Source organism: Plecotus auritus, assembly GCF_963455305.1.
Source record: "Plecotus auritus genome assembly, chromosome: X".
Classification (NCBI taxonomy): Eukaryota; Metazoa; Chordata; class Mammalia; order Chiroptera; family Vespertilionidae; genus Plecotus; species Plecotus auritus.
Genome location: NC_137784.1, coordinates 29,294,600 through 29,317,250, shown reverse-complemented (window position 1 = coordinate 29,317,250; position 22,651 = coordinate 29,294,600). Strand labels below are relative to the sequence as shown.

Genomic DNA, 22,651 nt, shown 5'->3' with positions numbered 1-22,651 from the left:
AATGGTCTTGGGGTTATACATTTTACTCCTAATAATTGGATCATAAAATGTTCTAATTGGTAGATTGCTTAGATAACAAAGGTCACATATCTCATCATAGAAAATTTCCGTGCTTTGATCAAACTTCCGTTATGTCTTTATTAACTAAACAAATACAAAACAATTTATCAGTCAAAAACTTCAAAATTCTTTACAATTATGTTACTTTCTTCTATGTTGCATTGTTACTTTGAGTAATAGATAGACAAGCTACAGCCAATCATTATTCTTAGTGCTTATGAACCCATTTTAATAAATGTCAAGATCACAATTAAATCTGGAGCAGAGTAACCTGAGGGACCATTACTCTGCTTGGTGGAGCCAGGAGGCATGGATTTCGAGTAGGAATTTGATGATAGGTTAAAGAAGTTAAAGTTAATTTTTTTAAGCACTGAGATACAGCATAAGTGATTAATCAGGTGAGTAACATGATGACATTTATAGTCAGGAATAAAACTCTGACATCAATGTAGAGAAACACACAGCAACAGATAATACAATTGGAAATAGGCAAAGGTTGCAGGTTTAATCCCTGGTCAGAATAAGTGGAACAACAAATTGATGTCCGATGTCTGTCTGTCTGTCTGTCTCTATCTCCCTCTCTTTTTCTCTCCATTCATCTCTCTCTAAAATTCACTCAATAAATAAAAAAATAAATCTGTAATAGTTTAAGATAAGAGGTTTAGAGAACTTTAATGAGATGGTAACAGTGGAAATGAAAAATACCAAAAAATGTTCATGCTTACTATTGGAATATTCTGGGTAAGGGCTTCAAATGCTGGTGTTTCAAAGTCAAATCTGGTCTCTGGACATTCATCACTCACCACGCCTTCAATGTAGTAGAGGCGCACATCATACCTTGATGTCAACAAAATTTTACAAGGGTAGCGTCCAGGACAGAGAGGAGCAAATTTTAAAGCAACTGGAAAAGATCCTTCTGGAACTATCAAAATAATTGAAAAATAAAGTGATCATTTTAAATGGCATAAATCCTAAGATTATTTTTAGGGTAAATCAACATTTAATATTATTGTATAATCTAGAAGACACTAAGTCAGTGGTTGGCAAACTGCGGCCTGCGAGCCACATGCAGCTCACGAGCCACGGTTTGCCGCTCTGTTGACTAGTGAGTTTGCCGACCACTGCATTAGGTGATGCCAAAGTAACACACTAACCCTAAATCTTCAGGGAATAACAAGCAAGTTTATTTATCAGTGACAGATAGGTCATTAATAGGTCAAAGGAAGGTCTAATCCATAAAGTCACTCAGGGACCCATGTTGTAAAAGATAGCACTATGTTGCAGCAGTACCATCAGAGTAATACCTCTTCTCCTTCCCTGACAGATCAGGGGAAGAGAAGTGGCTAGAAGTTTGCTCAAGGATTTTCAGTACTCAGCCCCAAAATACCACATATTACATTTAGTTGGCCAGAACCAGTCACACGGCTTTATCTAATTGAATGGGGACTGAGAAATGAGACAGAAATATGGAATATTTGGTATTATTGTTTCCCAGATTTCCATGACTTATGGGTGTTCTGTCCCATAACAATCAAAATAATTTGCAACTTGACCAGTGGATAGAAATAATTTTTTGATAGTTAATAACCAAGGACAGTCCAATTAATACTCCTCATACACCTTGTTATAAAATTTACCTTAAGTTAATAGGTAATATCATTTCTTATGATGGGTAGGCTATCTATGCTGTTCCTTTCCTTCCAAGCAATATTATCTTTTCTCAGAAGATCAACATTTTCTTATTCTCCATGAAATGACAAAGCAGTTATAAAAAATCTCTCAACCTTAAAGTAGGATGCAGTATAAGACATAATACAAATTTCACTGCTTATGCCAATGTATTAAGTAATAGATGAAAAATAAATGATAAAAATATATTTAGAATCCTAATTCTGCAAAGAATTTCTCACAAACCAAGAAAACAAATCCAGCTATCAACTAATGGACTAGACAAGTATTATGACATTAATTGGCTATAAATTTCATTGACTCACATTTAACACCTCAAATGTTAAAAAAGGCAAACTTGTTTTCAAATATGCTGAAGTTTGTACACCAAGAAAATCATTCACTCCTGCAAGAACATTAACTGCTTTATATCTTTTTCAAGTAAATTGAAGATTTGTATGTGTGTGTGATAAGTTACATATTATGTACTATATATTGTAAAATATATTAGTTATATATTATATACCATATATTGCATATTATACATCACTGTGTATCAGATATTATCTATTGTGTATAATGTTATATAATGTACTAGAGGCCTCATGCATGGGGCGCGGGGAGTCCCCTCAGCCCAGCCTGCACCCTCCCCTATCCAGGACCCCTAGGGGGAAATCCTGTGGATCGGGCCTAAACTGGCAGTCAGACATCCCTCTCACAATCTGGGACCACTGGCTCCTAACTCCTCACCTGCCTGCCCACCTGATAACCCCTAACTGTACCCCCCCTGCTGGCCTGGTCACCCCCAACTGCCCCCCTGCTGGCATAGTCGCCCCCAACTATCCCCCCACTAACCTGGTCACCCCCAACTGCCCCCCTCTGCTGGCCTGGTTGCCCCCAACTGCCCCCTCCTGCCAGCCTGGATGCCCCTCATTGCCCCCCTCTGCCGACCTAGTCACCCCTCACTGCCCCCCACCAGACTGGTTGCCCCCAACTACCCCCCCTGCAGGCCTGGTAGCCCCACGCAGCCTGCTGCTCAGTCATTTGGTTGTCCCTCACTAATCCCCTGCCTGCCTGGTCACCCCACAGAGCCTGCTACTCAGTCATTTGATCGTCCCTCACTAACCCCCTGCCAGCCTGGTCACTCCACACAGTCTGTTCGGTTGTCTGTTGGGTTGTTGAAGATGTGATGGTCACTTAGCCTTTTATATATATAGATATTAAAATACACTGTTAATGGATCGCATTTGAAATCTCTATCACATCTAAGCAAAGTCCAATATACTCAGACTGTCTAAGGAGGAAACAAAGTCTGTAAGAATGTTATTTTTATTCCTTCCTTTTCAAGTATAAATCAAATTTTAGAGTAAACTTTCCTCTTATCAAAAAGGACTCTAGGCACATTTTATAATCTGTTATTCACTGATGACTTTCATTCTGAATGAAGTGTTTCAGTTGTGGCAACATCATTAGAACAAACCAGGTGAGATAATGATTTGATAAAAATCTGTTTCTTTAACAGAAATAAAGAAACCTCATTTTTCTCTTGCATGAACAGACTGAAATGAAAATACTTAGATTAGATAATTTAAAGAAAATTAAACTGCATAGAAGAGGAATTTTAAGTAATTCAAAAGTAATTAGTCCTAACCAGTTTGGCCCAGTGGATAGAGCGTCAGCTTGTGGACTCAAGGGTCCCAGGTTCGATTCCAGTCAAGGGCATGTACCTTGGTTGCGGGCATATCCCCAGTAGGGAGTATGCAAGAGGCAGCTGATCGATGTTTCTCTCTCATCGATGTTTCTAACTCTCTATCCCTCTCCCTTCCTCTCTGTAAAAAATCAATAAAATATATTTTTAAAAAATAAATAAAAAATAAAATAAAAAGTAATTATTATTTTCATCAAAGATAAAGATTAACTAGCCATTTAATAGTAAACAACAATTAAAATGCACATGTTCAAGTATAAAGCCTCTATCAAAAGCTTTGTTATACACTGTTCCCTTTTCCCTAAGAATATCCATTTTCTAATGATACTGAGTAAAAAATGAAAGCCAAGGACATTCCGAAGTATACATTTTCCAACTCATGCAATGTTCATGAGCACAGACCCTGAGGAATGCACAGGGCTAGCCCCTCTCCCTTACAAGTCCAAAACAAATCCACTGTAAAGTGGAATTTGTGGAAAAGATGGTTCTATTTTTGAAAATATATTGATAAAACAATGTTTCTTTTCTTAAAACATAAAAAATAACTTAATTCAGGTAATAAACATAAACAAAAATATTATCACATATTATTAACAAGAAGTCGCTTCTAGATGAAGGTATTCATCAGCTAGTATCCACATTCCCTTAAATATAAAATAGCAGAGGTAGAAACTATCTTGATTTTTAGAAACTTGGAAATTTTACTGGCCACACTGTGGCACCATACCATTATTCTCTTTTAGGGACATGTTTTCTCAAAGTCCTTTCCAATTCTGCACTGTAGCAGACACTACCAATGCCCTGCCATGTTGCCTTTCATTTAAATCTTCCCTGTAGGTTAAGGGCTTTATGAAAACCTGTAACATTCTTCTTGAGGGATTCCTCTTGTCACACGAGAGAGCTCACATGGATCAGGCCAGAAGTGACAATGCCTGCAGCTGCAGTCTTCAACAAATAATATATCATATTGGTGAAAAATAACCCAGCTTCGTTGTCTTTTGGTTAGAATAATTCTGGGGTAAATTCTCTACTAACTCCTGGAGATTCCCACTGAAATTGAGCCCAAATAACTCACACTGGAAACTATTCATTTATACTCTCTGAATTGGCTGCATCTTCTTGCTGTCTCTCACTTTCTCACATTCTTACCTATGGTTCCTGAGATCATGTCTCAAACTATTGATCTCAAGACCTGGTCTCAGGGCCTCGAATTCCCCAACCTAACATACACCCTTACATACAGGAAAAAGCTTCCTGTCCTGGGCCTCATGCTTTCTAGGGCCTTACTCTTCATCTCCTCTGCCATTGTCTCTCTGTATGTGCAAGGAGTACATGAGCCCAAAGGGACAGGCCTACATGGAGCCCAGCCCCATCCATGTTCCAAGATCATGGGATGCCATAATTCACAATCTAAAGTGCTTTGATCCCATCTCCAGTGCTTACACAGGACTCTTTCCAATGTCAGTGCTCCCATTGTAAGATTCCTGGAATTGAAGGATAACTTAAGAGATGCCTATTAAGGGGAAGATGAAGATCAATATTAATCATGTGAACTGAGGTACCCAAACATTTATACCCAAGAGCCATATGGTACATGTCACAGTTGAAAGGAGGAAGACAATGAGATGAACACTGGGCCAGGGTCCACCTATCTGTGCTGTCATACTCTAGTGCAAAACTGGATGAGGCCAAGAATTCTAAATTCAAACTTGGTTCTTTCAGGTTTGTATAAAGTAGTATTTGTCAATGTAAAATGATAGAGTGTATTCTACTTAAAATATTGTTAGTTTGATTTATTTTTAAATGTACACATATAGTATATGGCTTCCATTTGAACTTTTGACCTGGGCATCACAACTATTGAGGTTCTGGACCTGTTCCTTCCATCCCTACTCTACTCAGATGTAGCTCACCTGGGGCCTTTTCTTTACAGATAATCCTGGTAACTGTGGTATTTGCTAGGGTTTCATAATTAAAGGTAACCAAATACATCTAAATTTATCAAATTACAGTTACTGAAGAAAATAAAGGAACATAAGAGACAATCTTTCTAATGAAAGAATACTTAATTTTATATAACATTAGCTACTAGAAGTCAGTGTAATCTCAGTTTTTGAAATAATCCAAAAAAGCATCCTGTGCTCAGATCCTAGAATATGTCGTGGTTATAACAATAAGTCAATACTGCTGTTTTGGTGAGCTATCCCTGCATAACAATTTATTTGCTCATGATTCTCAGCCCTCCCTCTTTTGGAAAAGCTTTTCTGCTTCATGTGATATTGGTTGGACTCACTCATGAATTGGGACATCACCTGGAAATTCTGGCATGAGCTCTCTAAACTTCTATGAGATTAGCCTACTATTTTTCATATAGTACTGAAGAATTGCCAGTAGCAAAAGGAGAGCCCTAATGTACAAATGGTTATCAAATATATAAAATATCTGCTTCCTTCACATTCCTTAATAATCCATTGGCCAAAGCAAGACACATAGCCAAAACCAAGATCAACAAGGGAGGAAACATTTACATAAAACATGCATATAGGCAGACATGATCCAGTTGGGTTTTTACTGATACAGTCTAACTTGTCTTAACTACAATGGAAGATATATGTATGAAACTAGTGAGGTGAAAGATGCAATCAACTGAGAGTTTAAAATCCTGTTTTCTAGACTGGCTGGCATGCTCAGTGGGTGAGCGTCAAACTATGAAGCAGGAGGTCATGGTTCGATTCCCATGCAGGGGTTGCAAGCTCAATCCCCAGTGGGGGGCGTGCAGGAGGCAGCCAATTGATGATTCTCTCATCATTGATGTTTCTATCTCTCTCCCCCTCTCCTTTCCTCTCTGAAATCAATCAAAATATATTTTAAAATCCTGTTTTCCAGCTTTAGTTTCTCTCCTGCACTGTGTCACCTTGGGCAATGAACTTAGACTTCTTTTACGACTCAATTTTTCAATGTGTTAAAATCAAAGAGTGAGATTTGATCAGTAGCTTTCAAGCATTTTAGTTTTTGGTTTTGAGATCCTGTGTATGAACAATACCTAAGACAGAATCTCCACATATAAAACAAATTAACATAAAGGATAAAAAGTTAGAACTCCAATTCACATCCACACCTCCATATAACCAAACCAAAGTACTTTAAAAGAATGCTAGGGCTCTATAGAATATAATTTGGTTAATCTATCTCTTAGGTTTCTCTGTGCATCAGAAATGTGAAGGAGGCTAAATACTATAGTGAATTTATCATTATCTTCCATAGTTAATTATTTAAGTATATTATTGGCAAACAACAGTCAAAAGTTAATTCAGAAGATGATGTATCAAGAGAATGAACAGCTATATTTATATGAATTCATTTATATAAATTAATTTACAATATTTATTCTAAAATCATGTATGAGTATATTTTCAGATAATTTTTTAGTGTATTTGCTAATCCCACTTTCATCTGCTACGGGAAAGTTTTAATCTAGACTTCTTTTTTCTTACTCTATAAATAAGAAGACAAACACTTGCTAATTGGAATTTTATCCATTTTAGAAACTTTATTATGTTCTTATCAGCACATCTGCCTCATAAATACTCTGATAGAGAGTGATAGATTCATTGTGTACTAACAATTGCTCATTACTGAGTTTCTTCATGTAATATCAAACACATGAAGTGTGCCATAGATTTCACATTTTAAAAAGAAAGGAAAAGCATTCAGCAATTATAATATTAGAGTGTTTTATTTCTTTATTTAAAAAAAAACTTTATTGTTGAGAGTATTACAGATACCCCCTTTATTCCCCCATTGACCTCCTCCACTGGTTCCTGCCCAGCCCCAGACCTTCACCACCCTATTGTCTGTGTCCATAGGTAATGCATATCCTATCCAATAAAAGAGTAATATGCAAATTGACCATCCCTCCGCTACACCCACAAATCATGCCCACCAGCCACACCCACCAGCCAATCAGGAGGGACTATGCAAATAAACCCAACCAAGATGGCTATGGCCACAGAGAGCAGGAGGGAGGCTTGGGTTTCCCTGGCAATAGAGGAAGCCAAGCTTTCCGCCTGCCCTTGCCAACCCAGGCCTCCACTCAATGCTACAAAGTTTCAATTATAGAAGATAAATAAAGCCCAACAGAAATGGAGCTGGAGAGAGCAGGAGGCTAGGGTTGCCTGTGGCGATGGAGGAAGCCAAGCTTCTGCAGCCCTGGCCTGCTTTGGCCTCTGCTTAAGGCTACAAAGTTTCAATGATAGAAGATACATAAATCCCAACAGAAATGGCTGCCGCCACGGAGTGAGCAGAAGGCTTGGCTCCACTCCAGGCTACAAAATTTCAATTGTAGAAGATAGATAAATCCCAGATTTCAGGGCCTCTGCTTGGGTCACCAGGGGGCCTGGCCGGCCTGCAAACCACCACAGGCCCCTCGCCCACGCCGCCCCACACCCCAAGGGAACCCCCACCCTGATCCGGGACACCCTTCAGGGCAAACCAGCTGGCCCCAACCCATGCACCAGGCCTGTATTCTATCTAATAAAAGAGTAATATGCAGATTGACCATCACTCCAACATACAAGATGGTTGTCCCCATGTGGTCAAAGAACCTGCCCCCATGTGGACACAAGATGGCTACCACAAGATGGCCAGCAGGGGAGGGAAGTTGGGAGGAACCAGGCCTGCAAGGGAGGGCAGTTGTGGGTGATCAAGCCTGCTGGGGAGGGCAGTTAGGGGTGACCCGGCTGGCAGAGGAGGGAAGTTGGGGGTGACTGGGTCTGCAGGGAAGGGCAGTTGGGAGGGACCCAGGCCTGCAGGGGAGAGCAGTTGGGGGGTACCAGGCCTGCAGAGGAGGGCAGTTAGGGGTGACCAGGCCTGCAGGGAAAGGCAGTTAGGGGCAAACAGGCTGGCAGAAGAGCAGTTAGGCATCAATCAGGCTGGCAGGGGAGTGCTTAGGGGTGATCAGGCTGGCAGGCAGAAGAGGTTAGGGGCAATCAGGCAGGCAAGCAGGTGAGCAGTTGGGAGCCAGCAGTCCTGGATTGTGAGAGGGATGTCCGACTGCCCGTTTAGGCCCGATCCCACTGGGACATCCCTCGAGGGGTCCCAGATTGGAGAGGGTGCAGGCTGGGCTGAGGGACACCCCCCCCCGCATGAATTTTGTGCACCAGGCCTCTAGTATGCATATAAGTTCCATGGTTAATATCTTCCCACCAATCCCCACCTTCCCTGTGAGATTAATCAGTCTATTCCATGCTTCCATGCCTCTGATCCCATTTTATTCATCAGTTTTCTATCCTTCATTAAATTTCTTGTTCATTTATTTTTATTTTTAGATTCAATTGTTGATAGATACGTATTTATTGCCATTTTATTTTTCATATATTTGCTCTTTTCTTTTTCTTCTCTTTCTTCCTCTTCTTAAAGAATACCCTTCAACATTTCATGTAATACTGGTTTGGTATTGATGAATTCCTTTAGCTTTTTTTTTTTTTCTTGTCTGTGAAGGTCTTTATCTGACCTTCAATTCTAAATGATAGCTTTGTTGGGTAGAGTAATCTTGCTTGTAGGTCCTTGCTATTTGTCACTTTGAATATTTCTTGCCACTCCCTTCTGACCTTGTCCTCTGACCAACTCCAAAGGGCTGAGAGCATTGGACTTCTCTCCCCCATGAAGTTTCTAAGTATTTGCAAGCAGAAAAGACAGCTCTTCAGTGCCCTATCAGATTTTGCTGAAAGGAAATACCTGTACATCCTCGCAGGTGCCCTGAAGCACAGGAAAAAGGCCACAGAAAGGTATCAAAGTACTGAATTAAGGGCAGGAATTGCCATTATTTTTTCCAGCACCACCTAGTTAGACTTAAAAGGTACAGGAATACATAATCAGACTGTGTTGGTCAGATCTAGTAAGGCCTTACTAAAAATTTTCTGTCTGCTGGGCCTCTCAGTTATTAAGAGATATATAATAAATGCTCCCACTCTAATTGTGGATATGTTCATTTTTCTTCCACATGTGCCAATTTTTACTTTATACATTTAGATATTATGTGTTTAGGTGAAAAAAAGTTTGAAATTATTCTGTACATTGGATTATTCTTTTTGCATTAATACTTTTATTTGCTTTAAAATTCACTTATTCAAATATTAATATATTTATGCCAGATATTTTATTTATTTTTAAATACTTAGTATAAGTTTTTGGATATTTTACCAGGTAATTTTGTAAAAAGCATAACGTTGCATTGGACTTTCCATTGTGAAAATATCAACTTTCCTAGTTTAGCCAGTGTATATATACCCTGATTAATTATATATTTGTGTTTAATATTTCATTTTATTTCTCTTTACTATATCTGTTCTTTAGTTCTCTGTTTTTATATTCTATTGAGCTTATCAAGTTTTCTTTATTTCCCTTTATGCATTTTACTGGTTTAGAAATTATACATTAATTCTCTATATTTTTTTGGTTTTCCCAAATTTTCAGCATTCATACTTTATATTAAAACTAGGGGCCTGGTGCACAACAGTTGTGCACTGGTGTGGGGGTTCCTTCAGGCCGGCCTGCGCACTCTCACAGTCTGGAACCCCTTGGGGGATGGCAGGCAGACATCCCCCGAGGGGTCCTTAGCACTGCTGCAGAGGCAGGAGAGGATCCCGCCACCGCCTCTGTGACAGCTGTAAGTCCAGCTTCTGGCTGAGCAGAGCTCCCCCTGTAGGAGTGCACTGACCACCAGGGAGTAGCTCTTGTGTTGAGTGTCTGCCCCTGGTCAGTGCGCATCATAGCAACCGGCTGTTCTGCCATTCGGTCAATTTGCATGTTAGGGTGTTATGATATAGGTTGTCTTAAAATAGCTCATACCTGTTCTCTCCAAATATAAGAATCTTACATTGCCTATAACCCAGTGGTTCTCAACCTTTCTAATGCTGCAACCCTTTAATACAGTTCCTCATGTTGTGGTAACCCCCAACCATAAAATTATTTTCATTGCTACTTCCCACAGGTTGAGAACCGCTAGCAGGGTCACCTAAGTCCATTGGAAAACACAGATATTTACATTATGATTCATTAACAGTAGCAAAATTACAGTTATGAAGTAGCAACGAAAATAATTTTATGGTTGGGGGTCACCACAACATGAGGAACTGTAAAGGGTCACGGCATTAGAAAGGTTGAGAACCACTGCTATAACCTATTCCTTATAAAATTAAAATTACTGTCTAGTGGTTGAGTTTTCTTTGTTTTGATCATGCTTGATTTATTTACTATTATTTCCATAGCCAATGCTAATTGAAATTTACCCACATTTACTGATTATTTTATTAACCACTGTTCTTGGATCCAAATTATTTCTTCTGAATTCACTTTCCTTTACCCATAAGTCAATCCTCCAGTTGTTTTTATAGCAAATACCTGTGAGTTTTAAATAATCTTAATTTCATTGTTGGATTGAAATATTTTTATATCAACTTTATTCTTGAGTGACAGTTTACTGGGATTTAAAAATCTACAGTGTCAGTTAATTTGCTTCAGCACTATAATTCCATTGTCTTCTGTTTTCCATTGTTATTACCAGTAATTCTACCTTAAGTATAATTTTTTGTTCCTGTGAAAATGTCTTTTTCTCTTGTTTTTCACAATTTCTTGTTTTTGCCATTAAATTATTACACTATAACACATTTAGGTGTCACTCTTTTATTTTCTAGCATTAATAAAATTGGGTATGCCTTTTCTTTTCTTGTTTGCTCTATAAATAGTAGAGGGTTACCTTTCCTAGGTGGTCACTGTACAGAGTCCCATTCCCCCTTAACTTTGCAATGATCTTTCAGATCTAAATGTGGAGGTAGCTCAATGCATACCCTTGAGCCAACTTCCTGCATCAAAAAATTATCCAGTTATTAAGATGTAGGCAGGATGTTTTCTTACATTCACTGGCAGTTTTCAAATAATCTAGGTGACAATTTCAATTTTAGAAAATTGCATTGTCTTCCTGCTATGGATTAACTCTAACCCCACCAATAACATTCAGCACAAAAAAACTTGGACTCTTCCCATCTCTGCCACCAGCACCTGATTCCACATATCCTTGATAGAATGATGGTCCTCCACATTTTCCCCTCCAGTTACAGTCATTTGAAGTCCAGGGAAGGGGGTTGACTTTGCAAGAGGGATGCAAACAAAGAAGTATTGATGAATGGCCCATCTTGAAAATTAATTCACATATATTCATTCATTAAGAAAATATTTTAAAACCTCTGCTATGTTCCAGGAGGGATGCAATAAGGAGGCAGCTTCCTAGTTTTCTGGTAGGTACAGATAATAAATTTCTTAGGAAAAGGCAGATCTTGGAACTAGACTGTTTGCTTTTTATAGCAAAATTATGTTTTAATTGAGCATGAATCTGCAGAAGCTATTCAATGTGTTTTCCAATCAGGCCACAACAGCTTAGTAAACATTTGGGAATTTCTCATAGGATTTATGTAAATGGGTAACTGTTATCTTTTCTTTCCATTGCCATTGAAATTTTGAATTTCTATATGTCTTCATGGATCATTTAATGGAAAATTAAGAGAGAGCTTATCATGGAGTTGTAGCTTGACAGTATTCTAAATGAGAAGTTTTCATTTTCATATAATTTTTTAAGAAGATAAAATTTCCAAAAGAAAAGAACTAAAATAAGATTTTGCTTTCTAATTAACCCCTCTGTGGGGAAGAAAGCCAGGGATTGCTGGTAGCAAATTAACTTTGTGCTTCCTAACCACTTTGGCTCAGTGGATAGATCGTTGGCCTGCAGACTGAAAGGTCCCAGGTTCGATTCCTGTCAAGGGCATGTACCTTGGTTGTAGGCACATCCCCAGTAGTGGGTGTGCAGGAGGCAGCTGATTGATGTTTCTCTCTCATTGATGTTTCTAACTCTCCATCCCTCTCCCTTCCTCTCTGTAAAAAATCAATAAAATATATATTTTAATTTAAAAAATTAACTTTGTGCTTTGCAATTTCAAGTCTGAATACCAGAAACTTTATCTGTCTTATCCTATATAATAAAAGGCCAGAGACCATAATTGTGTAATGACCAGAACAACTGATCAACCAGTTGCTATGAGGTGCATTGACCTCTCAGTCCCTCCCCCCCAGCCCATAGGCTCTGATCGCTGGATGGCCAATGGGGAACCACAGGGAACTGGGGTGGGTGGTGGCAGGGCAGGACTGGGGATTGGTGAGCAGGCAGAAGGCAGACCTCTTGGTCCCTCCCCCAGGCCCGCAGGCTTCAATAGATCGCTAGATGGTGAAGGGAGAATCAGGGTGGGTGTTGGCAGCGGGGCAGGACTGGGGATGGCCCTGATTGCAGGCTAGGCCTAGGGACCCTACCTGCACACAATTTTGTGTGCTGGGCCTCTAGTATTAAAAATAAAATGTTTGGAAGAGAGTTGATTTTAAGTTCTTGCATATTGATTTACTAAGAGTGCAAATTAGTTTGAATGAGCTGTTAGCAAGCCAATAAACAGCACATTCTCTAGAACTTAAACTAGGAGGAAAGGCTTCTACAATTTTTTATTAAATGCCTCTTTAAACATATTATTGCATAGCATATGTTCACCTTTGAAGACCTGTACAAAGAAGACACTGTTTAAAAGTTCACTTTCTTTTTTTGGCAGGATCTATGTCCATAGAAATAAAACAATGAAAAGCAAAGTAAGGTATTTATCTAACTAAAAATATCTTACATTAAAATTATGAGACTAAAGAATATACAAAGTCTCTAATATTACAATTGTGTGGACTAGGTTATAGCAAATTATTGACTGAAAGTATATTTTCTTTGATAATACAGGACACAGTCATTTCTCATTATTGCATGGTGCATCATAGAAAGAGCCTGGAACTTGCAAAAAAATAAAACAACCAAAACCCTCAAATGTTAGGACAGGACACACTGACAACTGAACAAGCTGTAAATTCTGACTGTGGGAGGACACATAGGGGAGGGCACCCAGATGAGAAAGACATATTAGTCAAACAACAGTTATGACTGAGATTTTCAAAAGTCAGAAATCAAATGATAATCAGGTACTTGGCCTAGAGAAAAGAGGAACTAGGTCAGGTTGATCTCAGAGGCCAAATGCAGTCAAGAAAAGCCCCAAGATCCTAAGTTCAGGGGCAAGATTTTTGTTGGAGGGTCTTGGGCTGCCTACAGCAAGATGGATGACAGACAGGTAAAGCATACCAGTGCCCAGGGAGGGAGTCTGACAACCACAAGCTTGGGTTTTAAGATATAGAATAGAATCTTATGCCTATACTGGACCAGACAGGACAGAAGGAGATGCATTGCAACTATGGGAGCATATGAATAAGGAGCCAGCACTGCCAGATTTTATGCTGAAATAGTACTCATGTGAGTGCAAAGATAACACAGGGTGACTGGCGGTCAGCACAGATGGGCTACTGGATCCCAGGTCTGCAATGAGAACTGGCTCAGGGCCTGGGATGAGGCACTTCAACAGAGAAGGTAGGGGAAAAGGAAAGAAAATGAATATTGTCTACATTGAAAGCTGCTGACAATGTAGCTAGTAGAATTCTTTAAAATATTGACAGTAAGACAACACTGTGATATGAGATATATTTTATGCACTTCCTGAGATTCCCCTAATCCCACCACTTCTGGCAACCTCAACCTCTTGCCCTACCCTCCAGGTTTCTATGACTGAGAATGGCCTGTAACTTCCTTCAGAACTAAGGGAGCCAACCCCTTGGCTGCAGTGCCACAGACAGGTAGAGAATTTCCGGCTCCTCTTGCCATGGTACGGCATGATACCTGGCAGTCCATGGGGCCAGAGAATGCCACCTTGCCGCCTAGGACCATGATTCCTATGGTGTAAAATCAAGCAAACAAGACAGGTAACAGGAGGTGAACATGCAGATCAAATTCTTTTCCTTCCTCTGTCATATTGATTGCTCAGGGGCCTTTCTTTTCAAATAGCTTTTCAAAAATGACACCTGCTGAACGATCTGTTGGAGCATGTGCCATTCATGAAGGTAATTGGTGGACACTGAGGTAGCAGCTCATGCATGATTCCTTGCTTTACTTCCAGTTCTTCCATTCCTTGTTTCTCTTTTTTCTCACTCTCATTGCCCTGAACCTGCACCTCCCAAGTAAAGCATGACTATTTCATTCTAGCCTCAGGCTTCACTTTTTAGGGAACTAAAACTAAGACAATTACTTACCTAAAAATAAAGGACAGTGTGACCACTTTATCCAGCACCGCATAATGCAAATAGCGATAGACAAAGTATTTAGTAAACTTTAGTGCTTACTCAGGAGACTTGATGTGACCTCTCTCCCTTCTGTGGCCTCCTGAATGGACTTAGATTTTCTGGGCCTGACTTTCTCCATTTGTAAAATGGAGACAGCTATGCTGTGCAGCAGTGCTTCCCTAACTCTAATATGTGGATTAACTACGACAGTGATCTGGAGGGGAACTTTTAAAATACATGTTCCTAGACGTCTTCCAACCTGGGAATGATTCCGCAGGTCTAGAGTGGTCATAGAAACTGTACTTTGTCAAAGGTACCCAGGTGCCACTGACGTACATACAGCCAGGGTTGGTAAACACTGGCAATGTGGAAAGAACATAGATTTTGGATTCTAGTTTTCTGAATCCACTTTTGTTTATAAGTGTCAGAAACCCCACTGAAACAAGCAGGAGCAACATATGTAATTTATTGGCATGTACAAAGGGAATGACCACCTTTACAATGACAGCATCCAGAAATCATAAGATGAAATCATGAGATGTCATCATTCTTTCTCTGCCTTTGACTTGGCTTTTCTCTGTGGTGACCTGATTCTTGGAGACTCTCCTTGTTTACCCTTGCTTATCCTATCAGCTTAGCCAACCTGGAAGAAAAAAATAAAAAGCCATCCCTTGCCCAAAATGGACTCTCCCTGAATCAACTATGATCAACTCAAGCCCTGAAACAATTTCTGTAACCAGGTGAATAAACACCCCAATAACCTGAAAGCTAAGTAGATAAGCACTTGACCATTTGAATTGCAGATCAGGATTATTATATGCCCAACTGCTGTCATTTCCACTAAACTCTATGCTTCCTGAGGACAAGAACTTAGCCTGATTTCTTCTTCACTGAATCCCTTAAAAAAAAGTTGAGTGAATGAAACCCTTTTAAATCTTCAATAAAATATAATAACATTTCTAAAAAATAAGTTTTAAAAATAATAAAACATATTAAAGAGTGGAAGAGGCACAAATATTACATTTAAACTAGAAATTCTTATGAGAAGTAATTAAATGAAATGCAACACAGCTTAGATGTGGATACAGATATAGAGTATCAACTAATTTATTTTTATATATGAGATCACATGTAGGATGCCCAGGAAAATCAATCCAAGCTATCAATCCTTCACAGAAATTCTTTCCTAACTTTTCCAGTAAGCATTTTCAGTTCTGTCTCTTCATATTTAGTTTTGTCAGAATCACACAATTATAGCTCAATTATTCTGGTTATGATTTATATATTATTTTATAGCATCTACCTCAAAAACCACGATGCTAACTACAAGTCTAAAAGTCTGTTTTTCTGAGAATAATCTAGGACGTTGGCTAGAAATAAAATGAGAAGAAATACATGACATTTCTAAAAAGGATATCAGACAGAAGGGAGAAACTCAGTGTTCTAATAGGGTTATAACCCCCATAGGTGAGGCAAAGAAAGAACTGGAGAATAGTTATCCTGAAATGGAAAGAGATGGCAGGGACATTCTCAGCAGTTCAATCATTTGGCCACCATAGAGGCTGCTTGGGCTGAGGCCAGATTACAAGAGTACATGACTCAATTTTCTGTCTCAGCCAAGGAATCTGTGAGCAGTGACATGATATATCATTGTCAATTCAGGACAATCCTTTAATCAATAGGACTGGCCCTGTACCCAGATGTGTGATTAGGGAAGGAGAACAAAAGATTCAGTTATTGCCCCAAAACACATTCTCCAAATCTATTTCACATCAATCACTGAGATTAGGATACAAAGCATTACAGAAAGCCCAGTAATCAATAAAATATAAATCTCAATGGTGATGTTAGCATAGGTAGCTAGATATTAATAAAGGAAGGGAACAAAAGGAATTAGTCATTATTAAGCATAATCAACTGGGGAACATGAGCCTGCTTGCTTCACCAGGAAATTATAGCTTCACACTCCCCAAGGAACCATCAGACATTCCCCAAAGATGGAATAGAACAATAAAGAGGGAGGTAAGCACATGCACAATTGGAGCCAAGATGGCAACCTCAGTGGCCTGTCAGTCTAGTCTGGGGAAAAGAATAGATTGGCTAGAAGGTGGGCCCAGTACAAGCCTGCAAAGCTTGGGAAATGGATTGGTTATTTTGAAAAAGCTCTTGGTCCTTCCCAAGCCTGAGATAATATAATCTCAGGAACACAGCCTTCTCTCTCTCACCCAGTAACACTCCTTCATGCATTCTCTCTCCATAATAACCATGTGGCCCTGGCAGCCAGGCAGACTCCAAATACAGGCTCCAAGCCAGAGTCTGGGTACAGCAGCACAGCAAAGGATTACAGCCAGGATCCAGGAACAAGCTACCTGGACATGGATTGAGAATACTCATGTCAGACCAAATAGCATAGAATCACTGGACATTGGACCTATTTCTGATCCAGATTTTCCATGGTGGGAAGGACAGAGATAGGACATTGAAAATTCAGGGGAACTCCTATGATTTTGCATCTGATGCTAAAAATAAATCTTATCACTGGACCTTATCCTCCTTTGTGAGTTGCCTAAAACGTTTTTCTTGCAACACTGCAAAGAATCCCACTTCCACAGGCAACAGTCAGACCTTGACATTTATAGATAAGGTATTCATGATTTACCTTTTAAGTGCCCGCTCACCCATCAATCACTAAAACTAACATCTGTCCTCTTTGCATTCCATCACCGGATCTCTCTCTTCTTAATTTAGATCCAGATATGCTTCTACATGAAATCAAATGGTTAGTTGCAATTGGGGCAGCTTTCTATGATTAGGAGGCTCCTCTCTGAGGAACACCAGGATTATTATTTCCTTTAACAAGAATTATCATCACAGTGTCTGTCATATTTATTAAAACATAAAAGATAAAGATCAACATGTTTTAAGCATGAAAGAGAAAATAAAAATTCTCTAAGATTCTAATTTTAATGGTAAAATAAGGAAAATTGCCAATGTATGAATGATAAATAGTCATAGATTAATGCTGAAAGGATGACTTCAAATATTTTCATTGTGTTTTATTACACCTGTGTGTAATAGTACAAAAGAATGTGCCACTAGTTAACATTCTTTGCATTAAAGGAGTATTACAATTTCTCACAAGCTTAAAAATAAAATTCTGTTTCAGACAATATTTGTCTACTGACTTTTATGTTTTTAAAACAAAAATAAATTTATACTGTTCACCAAAAAACAAAATGCCATAGCAGTGACAAGCAAAATCAGATTTTCTAAACTATGTAAGTTTAGAAAGATTAACTTACTTAGTTTCATGATTTCTAAGTTTCAGTATAATAAAGTTCTATGCCTTAAATTTAATACATCTCAATTAAAATCCTTTTTGAACTCCTATGCTTGAAAACACAAAATGCATTCATAAAATAAAATTGCACTTTTTTTATTTTTCTGAAAAATAGTGACTATTATACTAGAACCTTCAGGTACTAGAAGAAAGAGTGATCAAATAGGGGAAGAAGACCACGTGATTAATTTTAGTTAAATATTATGTGGGTAGAAATAATTGGTTTAAATATAAATGGCTGAGAGTTATGAACAAAGAGTTATGAACAATTATACACATCAAACATGTCAATTTAACCACTAACAATTGGTAGATGATTTGAAATTAAATACCAGAGGCTGAACACTTTTTACTGAAACAATATTACTGAAGTCAAAATTTAGATCAAATTCTCATGTGGCTAGTCATAATTCTCTATGCTACAGCCACTTATAAAACATCTAAGTAACTAGTTATCAAAAAAATAATAACCAGAGTTACAAAAGAGAATGAAAGAATGAACCACAAAAGAGTGGGAATCATACTGAAAATGTCATTCAAAGCATGTGGCCCAAGGATGGCTGGCAAACACTAGGGACAATTTTCCACCATCAAAGTTCTAAAAGGCAGGGACCTTTTTTATTGTGTTCACTGCTCTACCTCTGGTGCCTAAACACTGGTTGTACACAGTAAGCTCTCAATTAATATTTGTTGAATAATGTGTCCCATCATCTGGCATCTTAATTAAAGGGGCTGAGGATATATGTTCAAGATAGGATTCTGCCACTAACTACTTGATTCTAGTTCATTTACTTAATTCCTCTGTTTAATTTCCTCATCAATAAATTGTGAACATTGAAATAAATCAGTGGTTTTCAAACTGTATTTATCGGAGACCCAGCCTTATGAGAATCTGCTTTGAACCACTGCTGGGGATACAACAGGAGGTGGGGAAGGGCAAGCAGACAGCAGAGTTCTGGAGTATCTTCTCTGGTTTTGAACAGAGAAGCTTTACATTAATCTAATTTATATATTGTATGCTTCATAATATTTCAACCTGCCTCCCAAACATCTATTGATATTGGGATTTTTGGACAGTTATTTTTTTATTGATTGATTTTGAGAGAGAAAGAGAGAGGGAAACATTGATTAGTTGTTCCACCTATTTATGCATTCATTGGTTGATTCTTGTATGTGCCCTGACCAGGGATCGAACACACCACCTTAGCATATAAGGATGATGCTCTAACCATTTGAGCTACCCAGACAGGGCATATTATTATTGTTAATACACTTGATCAATGGGTCAAGAAAAAATCTGGAGAAATTAGAACATACTTCAATATTAATGAAGATGAATATAAATATAAAAATTTATTGGATTCAGCAAAAGCAGTGCTTAAGGAAAATGTATAGCTATGAATGCCTATAACAAAAAAGAAAAAAATCTGAAATCAATAACCTAAAGAATAAACCTTCTATTTTAAGATATTGGGGGGGGGGGAGAAGAGGAACCTAAAGAAAGTAGAATGAGCCCTAACTGGTTTGGCTCAGTGGATAGAGCGTCAGCCTGCGGACTCAAGGGTCCCAGGTTCGATTCCGGTCAAGGGCATGTACCTTGGTTGTGGGCACATCCCCAGTAGGGGGTGTGAAGGAGGCAGCTGATTGATATTTCTTTCTCATTGATGTTTCTAACTCTCTCTCTCCCTCTCCCATCCTCTCTATAAAAAAATCAATAAAATATATTTTTTAAAAAAGAAAGTAGAATGAAAAAATAATAAATATTAAAGGAGAAATTAATGAAATAGCAAAGAAAAAACTATACTAGAGCATATCACTGAAACCAAAAGCTAGTTCTTTGTAAAGATCAACTAAATTAAAAAACTGCCTAATGGCCGAAACCGGTTTGGCTCAGTGGATAGAGCGTCGGCCTGCGGACTGAAGGGTCCCGGGTTCGATTCCGGTCAAGGGCATGTACCTTGGTTGCGGGCACATCCCCAGTGGGAGGTGTGCAGGAGGCAGCTGATCGATGTTTCTCTCTCATCGATGTTTCTAGCTTTCTATCCCTCTCCCTTCCTCTCTGTAAAATATCAATAAAATATATTAAAAAAAAAAAAAACTGCCTAATGGACCCACCCCCCCCACAAAAAAAGAAGAAAATACTCAAATTTTAGACTCAGAAATAAAAGAAGGGGCATTATTTTTGCCTTTCAGATATAAAATTAAATATAAGAGAATGATGTAAACAATCAGAGGTCAAAAATTAGATAACTTGCCTGGTCAGAGTGGCTCAGTGTTTGAGTATCAACCTATGAACCAGGAGGTCATGATTCAATTCCCAGTCAGGGCACATGCCCGGGTTATGGGCTCAATCCCCAGTAGGGGGCGAACAAGAGGCAGCTGATAGATTATTCTTTCTCATCATTGATATTTCTATCACGCTCTCCCTCTCCCTTCCTTTCTCTGAAATCAATAAAAAAAAATAGATAACTTAAATGGCACAAACTAGAAATAGATGGGAACTTCCTCAATCTCATAGAGTGCATCTATGAAAAACCTACAGCTATCATGACACAATGATTAAAGACTGAATTCTTTATCCCTAAGTTCAGGGAAAAGACAAGGATGTACCTTCTTATCATTTCTATTTAATGTTGTCATAAAGGTATTAACCTGATAAATTAGGCAAGGAAAAGAAATAAAAACAATTTATTTCAGAAGGGAATATGTAAGAATATCTCTAGATATATATGACATTATCTTGTATACAGAAAATCCTAAAGAACTCAGTATTAGAATTTTAAAAATCCAGCTTAAAAAAAATCAGTTCTGCAAAGTTGTATAATATAACCTCAGTATTAAAATCAATTCTATTTCTATACATTTGTAATAAATAATACAAGTAAGAAATTAAGAAAATTACATTTACAATGTCAGCATAAAGAATAAAATACTTAGTAATATATTGAAGAAAAGAAGTACAAGACTTACACTGTTAAAACTATAAAACTGTCAAAAATTAAGGAATATGTTTGGAGAAAAAGACAAAAAAACACTGCATGGTCATGAATCAGAAGACTTAATATTGTTAAGATGACAGTCCTCCCCAAATTTATCTATAGTTTCAATGCAATACTCAACAGAATTCCAGATGGCTTGTTTATAAAAATTGACAAGTTGATTCTAAAATCCACATGAAATTGTGAGGATATATGAATGAAAACAATATAATTTCAAAAGAATAATGTAGCAGGAATTCACATTTTCTGATTTCAAAATTTACTACAAAGAAACAGTAATTTAAAAAGTGTCATATGGATAGACATATAGAACTATAGGATAACATAGAGAATAAAAAATAAAAAAATTTATCTATGGTCAACTAATTTTAATAAGGGTGCCAAGATCATTTAATGCACAAAGAATAGTGTATTCAAAAACGGTGACGACACTGGTAGATAGCCACATGTAAGTTGGACCCCTACTTCAAACAATATACAAACGGTAACTAAAAGTGGATCAACGATCTAAATGCAAGAACTAAAGCTATAAAAATCTTAGAAGAAAACAGAGGTTTAAATTTTCATGACCTTGAATTTGGCAATGGAGTCAGATATATAATATCAAAAGCAAGAGCAATAATAACAAAAAATATAAATACATTTAAAATCATCACATTTTAAAACTTTTTGCTTCAAAGGATACTATCAAGGGAGTGAAAAGACAACCAACAGAATGAGAAAAAATATTTGCAAATCATCTATCTGAGATTATTATATTTAGAATATAGACAGAACACTTGCTACTCAATGATAAAAAGAAAACCCAACTTTAAAAAATGGGCAAATGGCCTGAATAGACATTTTCAAGATGGCTAATAAACATGTGGGAAGATGCTCAACACATCAGATCTCTTAGGAAAGCAAAGTGAACAGGTTATCCTGTACCTTATGATTTTTAACCATTATTTTAAATATAGAACTATTTTATATAACACAAAGCCTTAGGAAAATATCAAATGAAAGCTTAACAAAACCATAATTAGCAATACTATAACTTAGAACCATGGTACATTGCCCTAGTAAAAAATATATATAATATATACTTATTTTATTATTCACCAGCTTGGAAATAAGCAAAAGAAAAATTAAATTAACTTTACTATTTTAAACTATTTAGTCACATTGTGTATATCTCATCACTTATATTAAATAATGTATTAATATTCTATTAAATCTTACTCCTAAACACAAATAAAAATAAAGAGACACCAGGAGACCAAGATTAAGTACTCAACTAATTAAGACTCTAGTCCATATCAAAAATAAATTACTCATAAGTGGTATTGTTCTCCTTTGACATGTCCTTAATGTCAACATCCCTCCTATCCTTTAGAGCCAGCCTAAGCCTCAACTCCAGAACAACTTCTACAACTAGGTTTACTGTTAAAGCAAGAGTTCACCTTTCTCAAAGTGCACTTACTATCTTTATCAGATAGGTATTCTTTAACAAAGATGTCTACAAATTTCAGTACCAGTAACTTAGCACCCAAAGTCAGTACATAACTTAGATTACTGTTATAAAGTTTGTTGGTTTCTTATAACACATATTATTATTCAATAATTAGCATTTATGGCCCTGGCCAGTGTTGCTCA

At 37.7% G+C, this 22,651-nt stretch overlaps 1 protein-coding gene across 1 annotated transcript in view; it reads right to left on the bottom strand.

Moving 5' to 3' along the window:
* CFAP47 (cilia and flagella associated protein 47) overlaps window positions 1–22,651 on the bottom strand; it is a gene marked incomplete at both ends in the record, with an annotated part of 517,322 nt that overhangs the window by 148,834 nt on the left and 345,837 nt on the right. The window contains one exon of the mRNA XM_080652339.1: window positions 786–982. Coding sequence (XP_080508465.1) covers window positions 786–982 — 197 coding nt within the window. The remainder of the gene's footprint in view (window positions 1–785; window positions 983–22,651) is intronic.